Below are 17,552 nucleotides of genomic sequence, written 5' to 3'. Positions count from 1 at the left end.
CTTCTCCTCTGCATGCTGTAGTGTTTAGATGGTTCTGTTGTGACTGCATGCTGTAGTGTTTAGATGGTTCTGTTATGACTTCTCCTCTGCATGTTGTAGTGTTTAGATGGTTCTGTTATGACTTCTCCTCTGCATGCTGTAGTGTTTAGATGGTTCTGTTGTGACTGCATGCTGTAGTGTTTAGATGGTTCTGTTATGACTTCTCCTCTGCATGCTGTAGTGTTTAGATGGTTCTGGTATGACTTCTCCTCTGCATGCTGTAGTGTTTAGATGGTTCTGTTATGACTTCTCCTCTGCATGCTGTAGTGTTTAGATGGTTCTGTTATGACTTCTCCTCTGCATGCTGTAGTATTTAGATGGTTCTGTTAGACTTCTCCTCTGCATGCTGTAGTGTTTAGATGGTTCTGTTATGACTTCTCCTCTGCATGCTGTAGTGTTTAGATGGTTCTGTTATGACTTCTCCTCTGCATGTTGTAGTGTTTAGATGGTTCTGTTATGACTTCTCCTCTGCATGCTGTAGTGTTTAGATGGTTCTGTTATGACTGCATGCTGTAGTATTTAGATGGTTCTGTTATGACTTCTCCTCTGCATGTTGAAGTATTTAGATGGTTCTGTTATGACTTCTCCTCTTCATGTTGTAGTGTTTAGATGGTTCTGTTATGACTGCATGTTGTAGTATTTAGATGGTTCTGTTATGACTTCTCCTCTGCATGCTGTAGTGTTTAGATGGTTCTGTTATGACTTCTCCTCTGCATGCTGTAGTGTTTAGATGGTTCTGTTATGACTTCTCCTCTGCATGCTGTAGTGTTTAGATGGTTCTGTTATGACTTCTCCTCTGCATGCTGTAGTGTTTAGATGGTTCTGGTATGACTTCTCCTAAATAAGGAGACAATAAAATAAATAATAATTTATGTAAACTAGACATTATACAATCCTGCTCATTACGGTGAACAAAAGTATTACATCTTAGTTTGAGCACACAATACAAATTGGCGCGCATGCTGTGGGGCCCCCCACACACCATCATTCTACAGTTGTGGCCCCCTGCCTGATCTAATTGAATTCCCCTGATCCACAGCATCTGATTCGTTAGCGGTGAGCATCTACAGTATCTGACACAATCTCTCCGCTGAGCCCTCAGAGCCAGACGTGTGTAGACAAAAAAAAGTAGTAATTTGTGAACAGTTGTCAGACTCTTGTTTACAAGCAGAAGTGTTGTTAAGACATCCTGTTCGGGAACCCCTTTTGGTGTTTTATGTTTTCCTTCAGCTGTTGGAAAAAAACAGCAGATCTACAAGCTCGTAGCGCAGCATTCGGTGCCGCACTACGAGCTTGTAGATCTGATGTTTTCTTTTTTCTTTTTTTTTAATCGTGGAAATGTGGCGCAAGTCTTTGAACATAGTCTTTCACATGAAATAGTTAGAGAAGCTGCACTGACACATGAAGCACTGACACATGAAGCACTGACACATGAAGCGCTGACACATGATGAAGCACTGACACATGAAGCACTGACACATGAAGCACTGACACATAGAACCACTGACACATGAAGCACTGACACATGAAGCACTGACACATGAAGCACTGACACATAGAACCACTGACACATAGAACCACTGACACATGAAGCACTGACACATGATGAAGCACTGACACATGAAGAAACATGAGCTTTTGTCATGATCTGGAAGACGTCTTGTACAGAACCTGTTCTCCGGTCCAAATGGGTTAATGACTGTTCCACAACCAGCTGGCGGTTTGGTGGACTCCGTGGGGGGGTTAGGGGGGGGGGGGGGTGGGGGGGAGCGATATGCAACCAGGAGACGAGCACAGATGTTTAGAGTCGACTCGTTCCCGCGATCTCTCTCATGTGGGTGTTTTCGGTGGTTTACATTATGATCGATGGCGCTGTCCCCCCCCCCTCTCTCTGATGGCGCTCTTCCACAACGCATCAATGGTTCTATATAGGTCTGGGGTTCCCAAAGTGGGGTCCTTGAGGGACCCCCAGGGGTCCTCGAGGGAGTTCCAGGGGGGACCCATAGCTAAATGATAGTTTGGAACCTTGACTCTGAGAGTGTACAACGGGTGTGGTGTGTGCGGTGGGTGGGTGGGGGTGTGTGTGTGTGTGTGTGTGTGTGTGTGTGTGTGTGTGTCTGTGTGTGTGTGTGTGCGTGTGTCTGTGTGTAGTGTGCGGTGTGTGTGTGTGTGCGACGTGTGTGTGTGTAGTGTGCGGTGTGTGTGTGCGTGTGTGTGTGTGTAGTGTGCGGTGTGTGTGTGTGTGTGTGTGTGTGTGTGTGTGTGTGTAGTGTGCGGTGTGTGTGTGTAGTGTGTGTGTGTGTGTGTGCGTGTGTGTGTGTGTAGTGTGCGGTGTGGTGTGTGCGTGTGTGTGTGTGTAGTGTGCGGTGTGTGTGTGTGTGTGTGTGTGTGTGTGCGTGTGTCTGTGTGTAGTGTGCGGTGTGTGTGCGTGTGTGTGTGTAGTGTGTGCGGTGTGTGTGTGCGGTGTGTGTGTGTGTGCGTGTGTCTGTGTGTAGTGTGCGGTGTGTGTGTGCGTGTGTGTGTGTGTAGTGTGCGGTGTGTGTGTGCGGTGTGTGTGTGTGTTGACCAGATAAGAGCATGTCGGTCAGTGAAACAGTAAACGAGGAATCGGGTGTGTCTAAATTTACACCTGATCTTCTCTCCAATGATCCACACACACAGACACACACACACTACACACTCGATATCACTATATGCAAGTCTTTGAATATATATTCTTTCAGAGCGAACGTTTTTTTAACATATTTTCAGATGGTGCATGGGGGGAGGGGGGGGGGGTTCTGAGGCCAAATACATTCTGGGGGTCCTTGACATGAAAGAAGGGTTTGAGCAGCACTGATATATAGAAACATAGGGTTTTTCAGAAAGCTTTCAGGATTTAGAAGTCACGGTCATCTGACCACTCAGCTCCTTGGAGTCTGGGGGCCAGGCGGCCATTATGATTGGCCCAGAAGCTCAGGAGGCCATGATGATTGGCCCAGAAGCTCAGGAGGCCATTATGATTGGCCCAGAACTCAGTAGGCCATTATGATTGGCCCAGAACTCAGGAGGCCATGATGATTGGCCCAGAAGCTCAGGAGGCCATTATGATTGGCCCAGAAGCTCAGGAGAACATTATGATTGGCTCAGGCAGGGAAGAAATCGGTAATTAGGCAGGATAAACAAAACAGGGAAATGTCATCATTGACAAGGTGAGAATGTTGTGTTTCTACACACAGTACTGTATGTGAGTACACACACACACACACACACACACACACACACAACACACACACACACGCACGCACGCACGCACGCGCACACACACATGCGCACACGCACGCACGCACGCACGCGCGCGCACACATCCACGCACACATCCACGCACGCACGCACAAACACACATGTTTCCACAGGGGACAGACAACATTTAGACATTAATTTGCACAGGAAGACAAGGTTTAATCTCACAAAGCTCACCTCTATGAATAGACCTTTTAATTACAGTCCATCCATCGTTCCCCCCCTCCCCCCCCCCCCCCCCACACACCCGCCTCTCTCCGTCTAAAGTTAGCCGTATAATTAACCCATTCAGGACGGGGACTTCAGAAGACGTTCAGTAGAATCTGATCTGAGGTCAGACTGAGTTAACCCATTCAGGACGGGGACTTCAGAAGACGTTCAGTAGAATCTGATCTCAGGTCAGACTGAGTTAAGACCAGCTGCCAGTTAAGACCGCTCTCTCTCTCTGTAAAGGCACACCGATATCACCCTCTGCAAAGAAGCATCACGCACATACCTGTACATGTGTTCACACACACACACACACACACACACACACACACACACACACACACACACACCTGTATGCACGTTCACTCACACACACACACACACACACACACACACACACACACACACACACACACACACACACACATACATACCTGTACGCACGTTCACTCACACGCACACACACACACACACACACACACACACACCTGTACGCACGTTCACTCACACACACACACACACACACACACACACACACACGCATGCTAATTGCTTCTGGTAATCGATGTCTGATGCTCTCTCTCTCTCTCTCTCTCTCTCTCTCTCTCTCTCTCTGTAGTTCTGGATGTCAGCGTTGGCCACCACCATCCCAGTCCCCTGTGGAGCGTTCATGCCCGTGTTTGTCATCGGTAAGATAAGATAAGGTGTTTGTCATCGGTAAGATAAGATAAGGTGTTTGTCATCGGTAAGATAAGATAAGGTGTTTGTCATCGGTAAGATAAGATAGCATGCTAGTATGTTAGCGTGGGGGAGAGCATGGCGGTAACATGTGCGTTGTGTTGTGTGTATAAGGCGCGGCTTTCGGCCGTCTGGTTGGGGAAAGCATGGCCGTTGGCATTATCATGTTAGCATGCTATGTGAGCATGCTAGTATGTTAGCATGGGGGAGATTATGGCGGTAATTTGCGTTGTATTGTGTGTATAAGGCGCGGCGTTCGGCCGTCTGGTGGGGGAGAGCATGGCCGCCTGGTTTCCAGACGGCATCAACACAGATGGAACCATCTACCCCATAGTGCCCGGAGGCTACGCGGTCGTGGGTGAGCTAATGACACGCACGCACGCACGCACGCACGCTCGCTCGCACGCACGCACACGCACACGCACGCACGCACACTCACACACTCAAAACAGTTAAAATAGCATTGATTTTACAATATAAATAGGGGGTCCCAGAGATAGAAATGCCATTAAATGGGGGTTGAAATTAAACGGCTTTAGAATCACTGCTAGAGCCGTGAGAATCTTCTCGTATGGGGGAGGGGCGGTCCCTGGGGGTCCCTGGGGGAGGGGGGGTCCCTGGGGGAGGGGGAGGGGGGGTCCCTGGGGGAGGGGGAGGGGGGGTCCCTGGGGGAGGGGGGGTCCCTGGCATATCGTCTTCAAATGGGGGTCCTGGTGGCGTGTTTCCTCCTCCGCGTCATCAGTGCCCATACCCGAGGCGGGGGTTGGCGAAAGGGCCTTTCTGTGTGGAGTTTGCATGTTCTCCCCGTGTCCCCTAGGGTAGATACCCTCACAAAAACATGCCGTAATCCTGGTCTCTAAAACTACCTCCCCCTGGCCAGCCGGGGCGCCTGATGGAGGGGAAAGGAACTGGTCGGAATAACGTGTCCCTTCCACGCGCTACGTCCGGCCGGGGAAATTCCCCTCTGTCAGGTGAAAAGAAGCAGCTTGGACTCCTCATGCATAGAAGGAGGCATGAGGTCAGTCCGCTGCCCCCCCAGGTTGGCAGAGGAAGTGTAGCGCCCAGGATTACATTAGATAATTGGCACTGGGTGAAAAGAAAACTGGGTTACAAAATCGTGGGATAAAAATTTAGAAAAAAAAAAAAATGGGGGTCCTGCTATCCTAACCAATTTGCACATTTTGTAACATTTTAATATTTGTAATACGATACATCATTGTCTTCGTGTAAGTACTCAACTGGGGAAGTTTCATGGTGATAACAATCTAATATAGCTATATGGTTCTGCTCCACTCAATTCATAATTAACTTATTATGGTTCTGCTCCACTCAATTCATAATTAACGCTCCAATTGTGGAGCTCTGGCTCATGTGACTGAAGAACCACGAAGAAGTGAACCGGTTCCCCCAGCCGGTGGAGAAGAGGCCACTGTGTATCTGTCGGTATAAAGAGTTTTATCTTTTAATAAGGCCAAACGTCTCGGTCCGGAGCTTCTTCAGGTCTGAAAAAGGTCCACGGGGACCGAACCGGACCGGGCCGGTCAGTTCTGTTGTACGGCCAGGGTCCACATGACGCTCGTACGACATGTCATGTTTCAGAGCTAGTTCTGTCCATAACTCACCTTTTTGAAGAGAGAACGCCTGCTATATGCTGTACCCAAGGCTATAAACTCCAAACTATAGCAGTTGAACTATTTCCAGGCTTAAAGTAAAGTAAAGAATAAGTCCATTATTACAAGCCGAGAGACTTGATTCAGTTATACGCACCGTCATCACAACGCAGAGAGACTTGATTCAGTTATACGCACCGTCATCACAACGCAGAGAGACTTGATTCAGTTATACGCACCGTCATCACAACGCAGAGAGACTTGATTCAGTTATACGCACCGTCATCACAACGCAGAGAGACTTGATTCAGTTATACGCACCGTCATCACAACGCAGAGAGACTTGATTCAGTTATACGCACCGTCATCACAACGCAGAGAGACTTGATTCAGTTATACGCACCGTCATCACAACGCAGAGAGACTTGATTCAGTTATACGCACCGTCATCACAACGCAGAGAGACTTGATTCAGTTATACGCACCGTCATCACAACGCAGAGAGACTTGATTCAGTTATACGCATCGTCATCACAACCCAGGCTTGACGGTGTGTCATAGGTCTCATTTAATGGTCACCTATTTCCTCTCAAAGTGGGTCAGCTTTAGGAATGCGATCTATAGTCTAACTTGGACTCAGCGGGTGGCCTTGCATAGTCCCCAGTGAATAGGCAGGTTGCCTTTCACAAATACATACATACATACATACATACATACATACAGCGGTCTAGCTTAACTTGGACTCAGGGGGGTGGACGCCTCTGCCTTGCATAGTCCCCAGTGAATAGGCATTTTGCCCTTCACTGGTAACCTTATTTTGGATTTGTTTTAAATATATGAAGGTTTTATGGGCTGGGCTTTTTACTAAAAAGCCCCCCCTTTTAAAATACTACACACATACATACATACATACACAGTGTCTTATTATTTCTCTGTAGATTACATGTTTTACCTTGATGCGTTATATTTTCTTTTGTGTGTTTGTTGTTGTATTGTTTATTTCTGTTTTCTGTGCAGTCTGTGTTTTTATTTCTTTACTGCACAGCTGCCCCCCCTTTGATAACTTGTAGATTTATGTAATGTTCTTTATGAACTTTTAATCTGTTTAAACCAATGACCTCTTCCTTCAGGAAAGGATTCCATATAAGCCTTCTGGCTTCTTCCTTTCCTTGCATTGTATTTTTGTTTCTTTGATATGTTATTGTCTATTTTTTGTACTATATGCTAAATAAATAAACCTAAACCTAAACCCCCCCTCCCCTCTAGGCGCGGCGGCCCTGTCCGGGGCGGTGACTCACACGGTGTCCACGGCGGTCATCGTGTTCGAGCTGACGGGTCAGATCTCACACATCCTCCCCGTGATGATCGCCGTCATCCTGGCCAACGCCGTGGCGCAGTCCCTGCAGCCCTCCCTGTACGACTCCATCATCAGGATCAAGAAGCTGCCCTACCTCCCTGAGCTGGGCTGGGGCCACCACGAGTACGTACAATACCTCCCCGTAGCTGGGCTGTTAATACAATACCTCCCTGTAGCTGGGCCGTTAGTACAATACCTCCCTGTAGCTGGGCTGTTAGTACAATACCTCCCTGTAGCTGGGCTGTTAGTACAATACCTCCCTGAGCTGGGCTGGGGCCACCACGAGTAAGAACCATACCTCCCCGTAGCTGGGCTGTTAGTACAATACCTCCCTGTAGCTGGGCTGTTAGTGCAATACCTCCCCGTAGCTGGGCTGTTAGTACAATACCTCCCTGTAGCTGGGCTGTTAGTACAATACCTCCCTGTAGCTGGGCTGTTAGTGCAATACCTCCCTGTAGCTGGGCTGTTAGTACAATACCTCCCTGTAGCTGGGCTGTTAGTACAATACCTCCCTGTAGCTGGGCTGGGCTGTTAGTACAATACCTCCCTGTAGCTGGGCTGTTAGTGCAATACCTCCCTGTAGCTGGGCTGTTAGTACAATACCTCCCTGTAGCTGGGCTGTTTCCTCCCTGTAGCTGGGATGTTAGTACAATACCTCCCTGTAGCTGGGCTGTTACCTCCCTGTAGCTGGGCTGTTAGTACAATACCTCCCTGTAGCTGGGCTGTTAGTACAATACCTCCCTGTAGCTGGGCTGTTACCTCCCTGTAGCTGGGCTGTTAGTACAATACCTCCCTGTAGCTGGGCTGTTACCTCCCTGTAGCTGGGCTGTTAGTACAATACCTCCCTGTAGCTGGGCTGTTAGTACAATACCTCCCTGTAGCTGGGCTGTTAGTACAATACCTCCCTGTAGCTGGGCTGTTAGTACAATACCTCCCTGTAGCTGGGCTGTTAGTACAATACCTCCCTGTAGCTGGGCTGTTAGTCCAATACCTCCCTGTAGCTGGGCTTTTAGTACAATACCTCCCTGTAGCTGGGCTGGGCTGTTAGTACAATACCTCCCTGTAGCTGGGCTGTTAGTACAATAGCTCCCTGTAGCTGGGCTGTTAGTACAATACCTCCCTGAGCTGGGCTGGGGCCACCACGAGTAAGAACCATACCTCCCCGTAGCTGGGCTGTTAGTACAATACCTCCCTGTAGCTGGGCTGTTAGTGCAATACCTCCCCGTAGCTGGGCTGTTAGTACAATACCTCCCTGTAGCTGGGCTGTTAGTACAATACCTCCCTGTAGCTGGGCTGTTAGTGCAATACCTCCCTGTAGCTGGGCTGTTAGTACAATACCTCCCTGTAGCTGGGCTGTTAGTACAATACCTCCCTGTAGCTGGGCTGGGCTGTTAGTACAATACCTCCCTGTAGCTGGGCTGTTAGTGCAATACCTCCCTGTAGCTGGGCTGTTAGTACAATACCTCCCTGTAGCTGGGCTGTTAGTACAATACCTCCCTGTAGCTGGGCTGTTAGTACAATACCTCCCTGTAGCTGGGCTGTTAGTACAATACCTCCCTGTAGCTGGGCTGTTTCCTCCCTGTAGCTGGGCTGTTAGTACAATACCTCCCTGTAGCTGGGCTGTTACCTCCCTGTAGCTGGGCTGTTAGTACAATACCTCCCTGTAGCTGGGCTGTTAGTACAATACCTCCCTGTAGCTGGGCTGTTACCTCCCTGTAGCTGGGCTGTTAGTACAATACCTCCCTGTAGCTGGGCTGTTACCTCCCCGTAGCTGGGCTGTTAGTACAATACCTCCCTGTAGCTGGGCTGTTAGTACAATACCTCCCTGTAGCTGGGCTGTTAGTACAATACCTCCCTGTAGCTGGGCTGTTAGTACAATACCTCCCTGTAGCTGGGCTGTTAGTACAATACCTCCCTGTAGCTGGGCTGTTAGTACAATACCTCCCTGTAGCTGGGCTGTTAGTCCAATACCTCCCTGTAGCTGGGCTTTTAGTACAATACCTCCCTGTAGCTGGGCTGGGCTGTTAGTACAATACCTCCCTGTAGCTGGGCTGTTAGTACAATACCTCCCTGTAGCTGGGCTGTTAGTACAATACCTCCCTGTAGCTGGGCTGTTACCTCCCTGTAGCTGGGCTGTTAGTACAATACCTCCCTGTAGCTGGGCTGTTACCTCCCTGTAGCTGGGCTGTTAGTACAATACCTCCCTGTAGCTGGGCTGTTAGTACAATACCTCCCTGTAGCTGGGCTGTTAGTACAATACCTCCCTGTAGCTGGGCTGTTAGTCCAATACCTCCCTGTAGCTGGGCTTTTAGTACAATACCTCCCTGTAGCTGGGCTGGGCTGTTAGTACAATACCTCCCTGTAGCTGGGCTGTTAGTACAATACCTCCCTGTAGCTGGGCTGGGCTGTTAGTACAATACCTCCCTGTAGCTGGGCTGTTAGTACAATACCTCCCTGTAGCTGGGCTGTTACCTCCCTGTAGCTGGGCTGTTAGTACAATACCTCCCTGTAGCTGGGCTGTTAGTACAATACCTCCCTGTAGCTGGGCTGTTACCTCCCTGTAGCTGGGCTGTTAGTACAATACCTCCCTGTAGCTGGGCTGTTAGTACAATACGTCCCTGTAGCTGGGCTGTTAGTACAATACCTCCCTGTAGCTGGGCTGTTAGTACAATACCTCCCTGTAGCTGGGCTTTTAGTACAATACCTCCCTGTAGCTGGGCTGTTAGTACAATACCTCCCTGTAGCTGGGCTGGGCTGTTAGTACAATACCTCCCTGTAGCTGGGCTGTTAGTACAATACCTCCCTGTAGCTGGGCTGTTAGTACAATACCTCCCTGTAGCTGGGCTGTTAGTACAATACCTCCCTGTAGCTGGACTGGGCTGTTAGTACAATACCTCCCTGTAGCTGGGCTGGGCTGGGCTGTTAGTACAATACCTCCCTGTAGCTGGGCTGTTAGTGCAATACCTCCCTGTAGCTGGGCTGTTAGTACAATACCTCCCTGTAGCTGGGCTGTTAGTACAATACCTCCCTGTAGCTGGGCTGTTAGTGCAATACCTCCCTGTAGCTGGGCTGTTTCCTCCCTGTAGCTGGGCTGTTAGTACAATACCTCCCTGTAGCTGGGCTGGGCTGTTAGTACAATACCTCCCTGTAGCTGGGCTGTTAGTACAATACCTCCCTGTAGCTGGGCTGTTAGTGCAATACCTCCCTGTAGCTGGGCTGGGGGCACCACAAGTAAGTACAATACCTCCCTGTAGCAGGGCTGGGCTGTACTGGAATATACTATAATAATACTGGAATTAGTATTATTCATTAAAGTATGCCTCAATGCCGCCACTGTGGGGGATATTGCTTGCAATGTGAAGTGTGGCCTGCAGTCTGAGGCTATATCTGCTTCAGCTTAATAGATTCATATTTGTGGGTCAAAACACTAGCGGGAGTCTCTCGTGTAGGAGGAAAGAGAGATGGTTTTAGCATAACGGTCTACTGGGATCTGCTGCTGTGCTAGACTGAATTAAATGCTAATTAATCAAAGTCTCCAAATGTTGTTGGTGTAAAACAACACATTAATTACTGAGAGGACAAAGGCAGGAGCCCACTGTTAGCCCCCTGTTAGCCCCCTGTTAGCCCCCTGTTAGCATCATTAAAGACCAGATTAAAACTATGTGACTGAAATAATGTAGATAAACTCTCCTCTCCTCTCCTCTCCTCCCCTCCCCTCCCCTCCCCTCCCCTCCCCTCCCCTCCTCCTCTCCCCTCCCCTCCTCTCCTCCCCTCCCCTCCCCTCCCCTCCAATAGGAAGTATAATATTCGCGTAGAGGACATCATGATCAGGGATGTGAGGTACATCACTCTGAACTGCTGCTACCGAGACCTCCACGACGTCCTGCTGACCGGACAGCTGAAGACCCTGGCCCTGGTGGAGTCCGCTGGTACTGCACGCTCACGCACACACACACACACACGCACACACACACACACAAGGCATGTGATCTCATCTCATCTCACGGTTAGATATGCATCTCGATGCACTGCCAGCGATACGATCATTTAGCGATACATGGCGCGATACATGGCGATACATGGCGCGATACATGGCGCGCCCCCACTCGGACAAGGTCCCATGGGGGGGGGACCTAGAGCGCTCAGTCGGGATGAGACCAGTCCAGTCAGTATATATATGAATGAATGAACCCTGGAGAGAGAGTGTGTGTGCTCTCAGTCAGTCGGGATGAGACCAGTCCAGTCAGTGTATATATGAATGAATGAACCCTGGAGAGAGAGTGTGTGTGCTCTCAGTCAGTCGGGATGAGACCAGTCCAGTCAGTGTATATTGCTCATGTTTTCTATTGAATCCGGGTGTTAGGGGGGAGTGTTCCTGTTTTGGCGTGCATGTTCTTATTATCTTCTTCAGGGTGTCATGTGAGACCAACCCTAGCGATACGATGCGATACGATTCACCCTCTTCCGGATAAGATGCGATTTGATGGCGATTCAACACAATAGAAAGGATTTATATTAAAGCTCTATTAATTTCCCAAAACATGTAAAAATGCATTACTTTTAAATTCAAAGCAATTTATTGTTTTACTGTATAGGTTAGTATCATAGCTCTGCATCTCAAACAACCCAACTTATAGAATTCTGTAAGTAAACACAGGGTCTGTTCTCCGCTATGGTTATTGTGGAATTGTTAGATTACTAATAATCATAGGCTATAGTAGATTTATTATATCTCAAAGGTCAATTTGAGGTTTTGAGTAGAGGGTTCAAGAGATTAAAATGTAATAGCCTATCGTTATTTAATGTTACCAACATATAAATAGAAAATAAACAAATAAACAAAACAAAAATTACAGGTCACACTTTTAGTGCTGTCAAACAAGTCTATGTCTAGTTTAATCTGCAACAGTTTTATAATATAATTGCCTATGTATATTGGGGATCACTACTTGATCTCTCACTCTCAGCTAAGTGGTCCTTGGCTTGACCTGAAAAACATTGAAGACCCTGGCCTGCATGTATTATTAACGTTATAAATACATAGCAGATGTACAAGCTCACAACGCGTCTCATCCACGCCCCGCTGTGAGCTTGTGGATCTGCAATTCTAGGCGTGCGACACCGTCTTGCTGCAGAATATAAATAAGGCTTCTATCCCAGAGAACAGCAGGGGAAAGCTGGACGGTGGAAAGTTGGGAAACGGTTGTAAACGACTTTAAACGCAAGCAGTACACCCTGCTGTGGCGTTGCTGTTGTTGTTGTACACGTGTGTGCAGACTGCAGAAGCTTTCTTTAATTACAAATTGATGATCGCGACGCAGATTCGCCTCGGAGAATCAGCAAGCCCAGCTGTGGAGTGTGGCTCATTACCAGCAGTCCAGCACGCAGCGCTACAGTGAAAAGTCAACTAACTGATCGACGGACAAAGCTCTTCGGACAACTATTTTATAATTCTCCTTCCCCACCCCTCCTCCCCCCTCCTCCCATCCTCCCCTCCTCCTCCCTCCTCCCCCCCTCCCCCCCCCCTCCCTCCTCCTCCTCCAGAGTCCATGATCCTGCTGGGTTCCATCGAGCGTGCCCAGCTGCAGTCCCTCCTGTCTCAGCAGCTGGGCCGCGCGCGGCGGCTGGAGTACATCCGGGAGCGGGCCGCGTCGGACAAGAAGCGCCTGTCCGTGGAGCGCCTCTCCGTGGTGTCCTCTGAGGACGGGGGGACGGACGGCAGCCCGCCGCGCCCCGCCAACCAGGAAGTCCGCTTCCAGGTACAGACCATGACCCCTTTGAGGGGGGGGAGGGGGGGGGGGTGTAAGGAATGAATGCATTCGCCATGTTATCCGAAGGAAGTCTGATCCAATCACTTTTAGATTTCTCCAGTTTAAAGGTATATTTAGTGATTTCACTTAATTCAAATATCACTTATTTTTTTGTTTTGTTGTGATAATTGCGAACGCAGTGAGCACTTACTATGAGACCTAGCAGATCATGTCTGTCTGTGTGTCCGTGTGTGTGTCCGTGTGTCCCCCCTTTGTGCCCATATATGGAGCTGAGTGATTTCCCGCTTTTGTGCCCATATATGGAGCTGAGTGATTACGTCACCATGACTCAGCCATAACCATATAAGGAGTCCCCAAAGCAGCTATACGTCCAAAACCCAAATATGTACAAGCTGCGTTCGCTTCCCGTGTTTGCGCGTCTTACTGGTCCTCCCTATACTATAGAGTGTGCTGACCATATAAGGAGTTCCTCCCTGTCCCCCAGTTAACCCCTGGGGGTCAAAAAAAACGTAGGTTTCGTTTTTGACTCTCTATCCTGATTGGACGAAGGCTTATAGGTCCCACAGCCAAAAATGAAACCTAAGGTTTTTTGAGTGAAATCACTTACTCTACCTTTAATACTGAGTTTAAAGTTTTTTTGTATTCAAGATCTGATTTTAGGCATGTTTAATTAAGCCTCCAGGGAAATCCATGTTGAGGTTCTTAATCCAACTGTTTTTCATTGAAACGTCTTTGTCCTAAAATTGTCCAGTTGGGATTGTGTTGAAGTCCAGCGCCTTTTAGGGCTTCAATGCCGTGAGCCATGAAATGTTGAACCAACCTTGTGGACAACTATTGGCTGTCTCCATTTAGAGGACACCTATTGGCTGTCTCCATTTAGAGGACCCCTATTGGCTGTAGTCTCCATTTAGAGGACACCTATTGGCTGTCTCCATTTAGAGGACACCTATTGGCTGTAGTCTCCATTTAGAGGACACCTATTGGCTGTCTCCATTTAGAGGACACCTATTGGCTGTCTCCATTTAGAGGACACCTATTGGCTGTCTCCATTTAGAGGACACCTATTGGCTGTCTCCATTTAGAGGACACCTATTGGCTGTAGTCTCCATTTAGAGGACACCTATTGGCTGTCTCCATTTAGAGGACACCTATTGGCTGTCTCCATTTAGAGGACACCTATTGGCTGTAGTCTCCATTTAGAGGACACCTATTGGTTGTCTCCATTTAGAGGACACCTATTGGCTGTAGTCTCCATTTAGAGGACACCTATTGGCTGTCTCCATTTAGAGGACACCTATTGGCTGTCTCCATTTAGAGGACACCTATTGGCTGTCTCCATTTAGAGGACACCTATTGGCTGTAGTCTCCATTTAGAGGACACCTATTGGCTGTCTCCATTTAGAGGACACCTATTGGCTGTCTCCATTTAGAGGACACCTATTGGCTGTAGTCTCCATTTAGAGGACACCTATTGGCTGTAGTCTCCATTTAGAGTGCGAGAGAGATGAGACGAGATCACGTGTGTGCGTGTGTGAGGTGCGTGTGTGAGGTGCGTGTGGTGCGTGCGTGCGTGCGTGAGGTGCGTGCGTGAGGTGCGTGTGGTGCGTGCGTGTGTGCGTGCGTGCGTGAGGTGCGTGTGTGAGGTGCGTGTGGTGCGTGCGTGTGGTGCGTGCGTGCGTGAGGTGCGTGTGTGAGGTGCGTGCGTGTGGTGTGTGCGTGAGGTGTGTGTGTGTGTGTGTGCGTGAGGTGCGTGTGTGCGTGCGTGTGTGCGTGCGTGAGGTGCGTGTGTGCGTGCGTGTGTGCGTGCGTGAGGTGCGTGTGTGCGTGCGTGTGTGTGTGCGTGAGGTGCGAGGCAGGCTAATACCTCAGAGTATTAACATGTGTTATTAAAGAGAGAGAGAGGCAGGCTAATACCTCAGAGTATTAACATGTGTTATTAAAGAGAGAGAGAGGCAGGCTAATACCTCAGAGTATTAACATGTGTTATTAAAGAGAGAGAGAGGCAGGCTAATACCTCAGAGTATTAACATGTGTTATTAAAGAGAGAGAGAGGCAGGCTAATACCTCAGAGTATTAACATGTGTTATTAAAGAGAGAGAGAGGCAGGCTAATACCTCAGAGTATTAACATGTGTTATTAAAGAGAGAGAGAGGCAGGCTGATACCTCAGAGTATTAACATGTGTTATTAAAGAGAGAGAGAGGCAGGCTAATACCTCAGAGTATTAACATGTGTTATTAAAGAGAGAGAGAGAGAGGCAGGCTAATACCTCAGAGTATTAACATGTGTTATTAAAGAGAGAGAGAGGCAGGCTGATACCTCAGAGTATTAACATGTGTTATTAAAGAGAGAGAGAGGCAGGCTAATACCTCAGAGTATTAACATGTGTTATTAAAGAGAGAGAGAGAGAGGCAGGCTAATACCTCAGAGTATTAACATGTGTTATTAAAGAGAGAGAGAGGCAGGCTAATACCTCAGAGTATTAACATGTGTTATTAAAGAGAGAGAGAGAGAGGCAGGCTAATACCTCAGAGTATTAACATGTGTTATTAAAGAGAGAGAGAGGCAGGCTGATACCTCAGAGTATTAACATGTGTTATTAAAGAGAGAGAGAGGCAGGCTAATACCTCAGAGTATTAACATGTGTTATTAAAGAGAGAGAGAGAGGCAGGCTAATACCTCAGAGTATTAACATGTGTTATTAAAGAGAGAGAGAGGCAGGCTAATACCTCAGAGTATTAACATGTGTTATTAAAGAGAGAGAGAGGCAGGCTAATACCTCAGAGTATTAACATGTGTTATTAAAGAGAGAGAGAGGCAGGCTAATACCTCAGAGTATTAACATGTGTTATTAAAGAGAGAGAGAGGCAGGCTAATACCTCAGAGTATTAACATGTGTTATTAAAGAGAGAGAGAGGCAGGCTAATACCTCAGAGTATTAACATGTGTTATTAAAGAGAGAGAGAGGCAGGCTAATACCTCAGAGTATTAACATGTGTTATTAAAGAGAGAGAGAGGCAGGCTAATACCTCAGAGTATTAACATGTGTTATTAAAGAGAGAGAGAGGCAGGCTAATACCTCAGAGTATTAACATGTGTTATTAAAGAGAGAGAGAGGCAGGCTAATACCTCAGAGTATTAACATGTGTTATTAAAGAGAGAGAGAGGCAGGCTAATACCTCAGAGTATTAACATGTGTTATTAAAGAGAGAGAGAGGCAGGCTAATACCTCAGAGTATTAACATGTGTTATTAAAGAGAGAGAGAGGCAGGCTAATACCTCAGAGTATTAACATGTGTTATTAAAGAGAGAGAGAGGCAGGCTAATACCTCAGAGTATTAACATGTGTTATTAAAGAGAGAGAGAGGCAGGCTAATACCTCAGAGCATTAACATGTGTTATTAAAGAGAGAGAGAGGCAGGCTAATACCTCAGAGCATTAACATGTGTTATTAAAGAGAGAGAGAGGCAGGCTAATACCTCAGAGTATTAACATGTGTTATTAAAGAGAGAGAGAGGCAGGCTAATACCTCAGAGTATTAACATGTGTTATTAAAGAGAGAGAGAGGCAGGCTGATACCTCAGAGTATTAACATGTGTTATTAAAGAGAGAGAGAGGCAGGCTAATACCTCAGAGTATTAACATGTGTTATTAAAGAGAGAGAGAGGCAGGCTAATACCTCAGAGTATTAACATGTGTTATTAAAGAGAGAGAGAGGCAGGCTAATACCTCAGAGTATTAACATGTGTTATTAAAGAGAGAGAGAGGCAGGCTAATACCTCAGAGTATTAACATGTGTTATTAAAGAGAGAGAGAGGCAGGCTAATACCTCAGAGTATTAACATGTGTTATTAAAGAGAGAGAGAGGCAGGCTAACACCTCAGAGTATTAACATGTGTTATTAAAGAGAGAGAGAGGCAGGCTAACACCTCAGAGTATTAACATGTGTTATTAAAGAGAGAGAGAGGCAGGCTAATACCTCAGAGTATTAACATGTGTTATTAAAGAGAGAGAGAGGCAGGCTAATACCTCAGAGTATTAACATGTGTTATTAAAGAGAGAGAGAGAGGCAGGCTAATACCTCAGAGTATTAACATGTGTTATTAAAGAGAGAGAGGCAGGCTAATACCTCAGAGTATTAACATGTGTTATTAAAGAGAGAGAGAGAGGCAGGCTAATACCTCAGAGTATTAACATGTGTTATTAAAGAGAGAGAGAGAGAGGCAGGCTAATACCTCAGAGTATTAACATGTGTTATTAAAGAGAGAGAGGCAGGCTAATACCTCAGAGTATTAACATGTGTTATTAAAGAGAGAGAGAGAGAGGCAGGCTAATACCTCAGAGTATTAACATGTGTTATTAAAGAGAGAGAGAGGCAGGCTAATACCTCAGAGTATTAACATGTGTTATTAAAGAGAGAGAGAGGCAGGCTAATACCTCAGAGTATTAACATGTGTTATTAAAGAGAGAGAGAGGCAGGCTAATACCTCAGAGTATTAACATGTGTTATTAAAGAGAGAGAGAGGCAGGCTAATACCTCAGAGTA

The 17,552-nt window shown here is 47.3% G+C and overlaps 1 protein-coding gene across 1 annotated transcript in view; it reads left to right on the top strand.

The window, feature by feature from the left end:
- LOC308321245 (chloride channel protein 2-like) overlaps window positions 1-17,552 on the top strand; it is a gene marked incomplete at both ends in the record, with an annotated part of 93,637 nt that overhangs the window by 55,290 nt on the left and 20,795 nt on the right. Inside the window, 5 exon segments of the mRNA XM_080772085.1 lie at window positions 4,151-4,220; window positions 4,517-4,627; window positions 7,146-7,359; window positions 11,032-11,165; window positions 12,781-12,995. Coding sequence (XP_080628211.1) covers window positions 4,151-4,220; window positions 4,517-4,627; window positions 7,146-7,359; window positions 11,032-11,165; window positions 12,781-12,995 — 744 coding nt within the window.

Source organism: Protomyctophum bolini (genome assembly GCF_963924005.1).
Source record: "Protomyctophum bolini genome assembly, chromosome: 9".
Lineage (NCBI taxonomy): Eukaryota > Metazoa > Chordata > Actinopteri > Myctophiformes > Myctophidae > Protomyctophum > Protomyctophum bolini.
The sequence above is the reverse complement of the archived record's forward strand: the minus strand, read 5'-3'. Positions and strand labels throughout refer to the sequence as shown.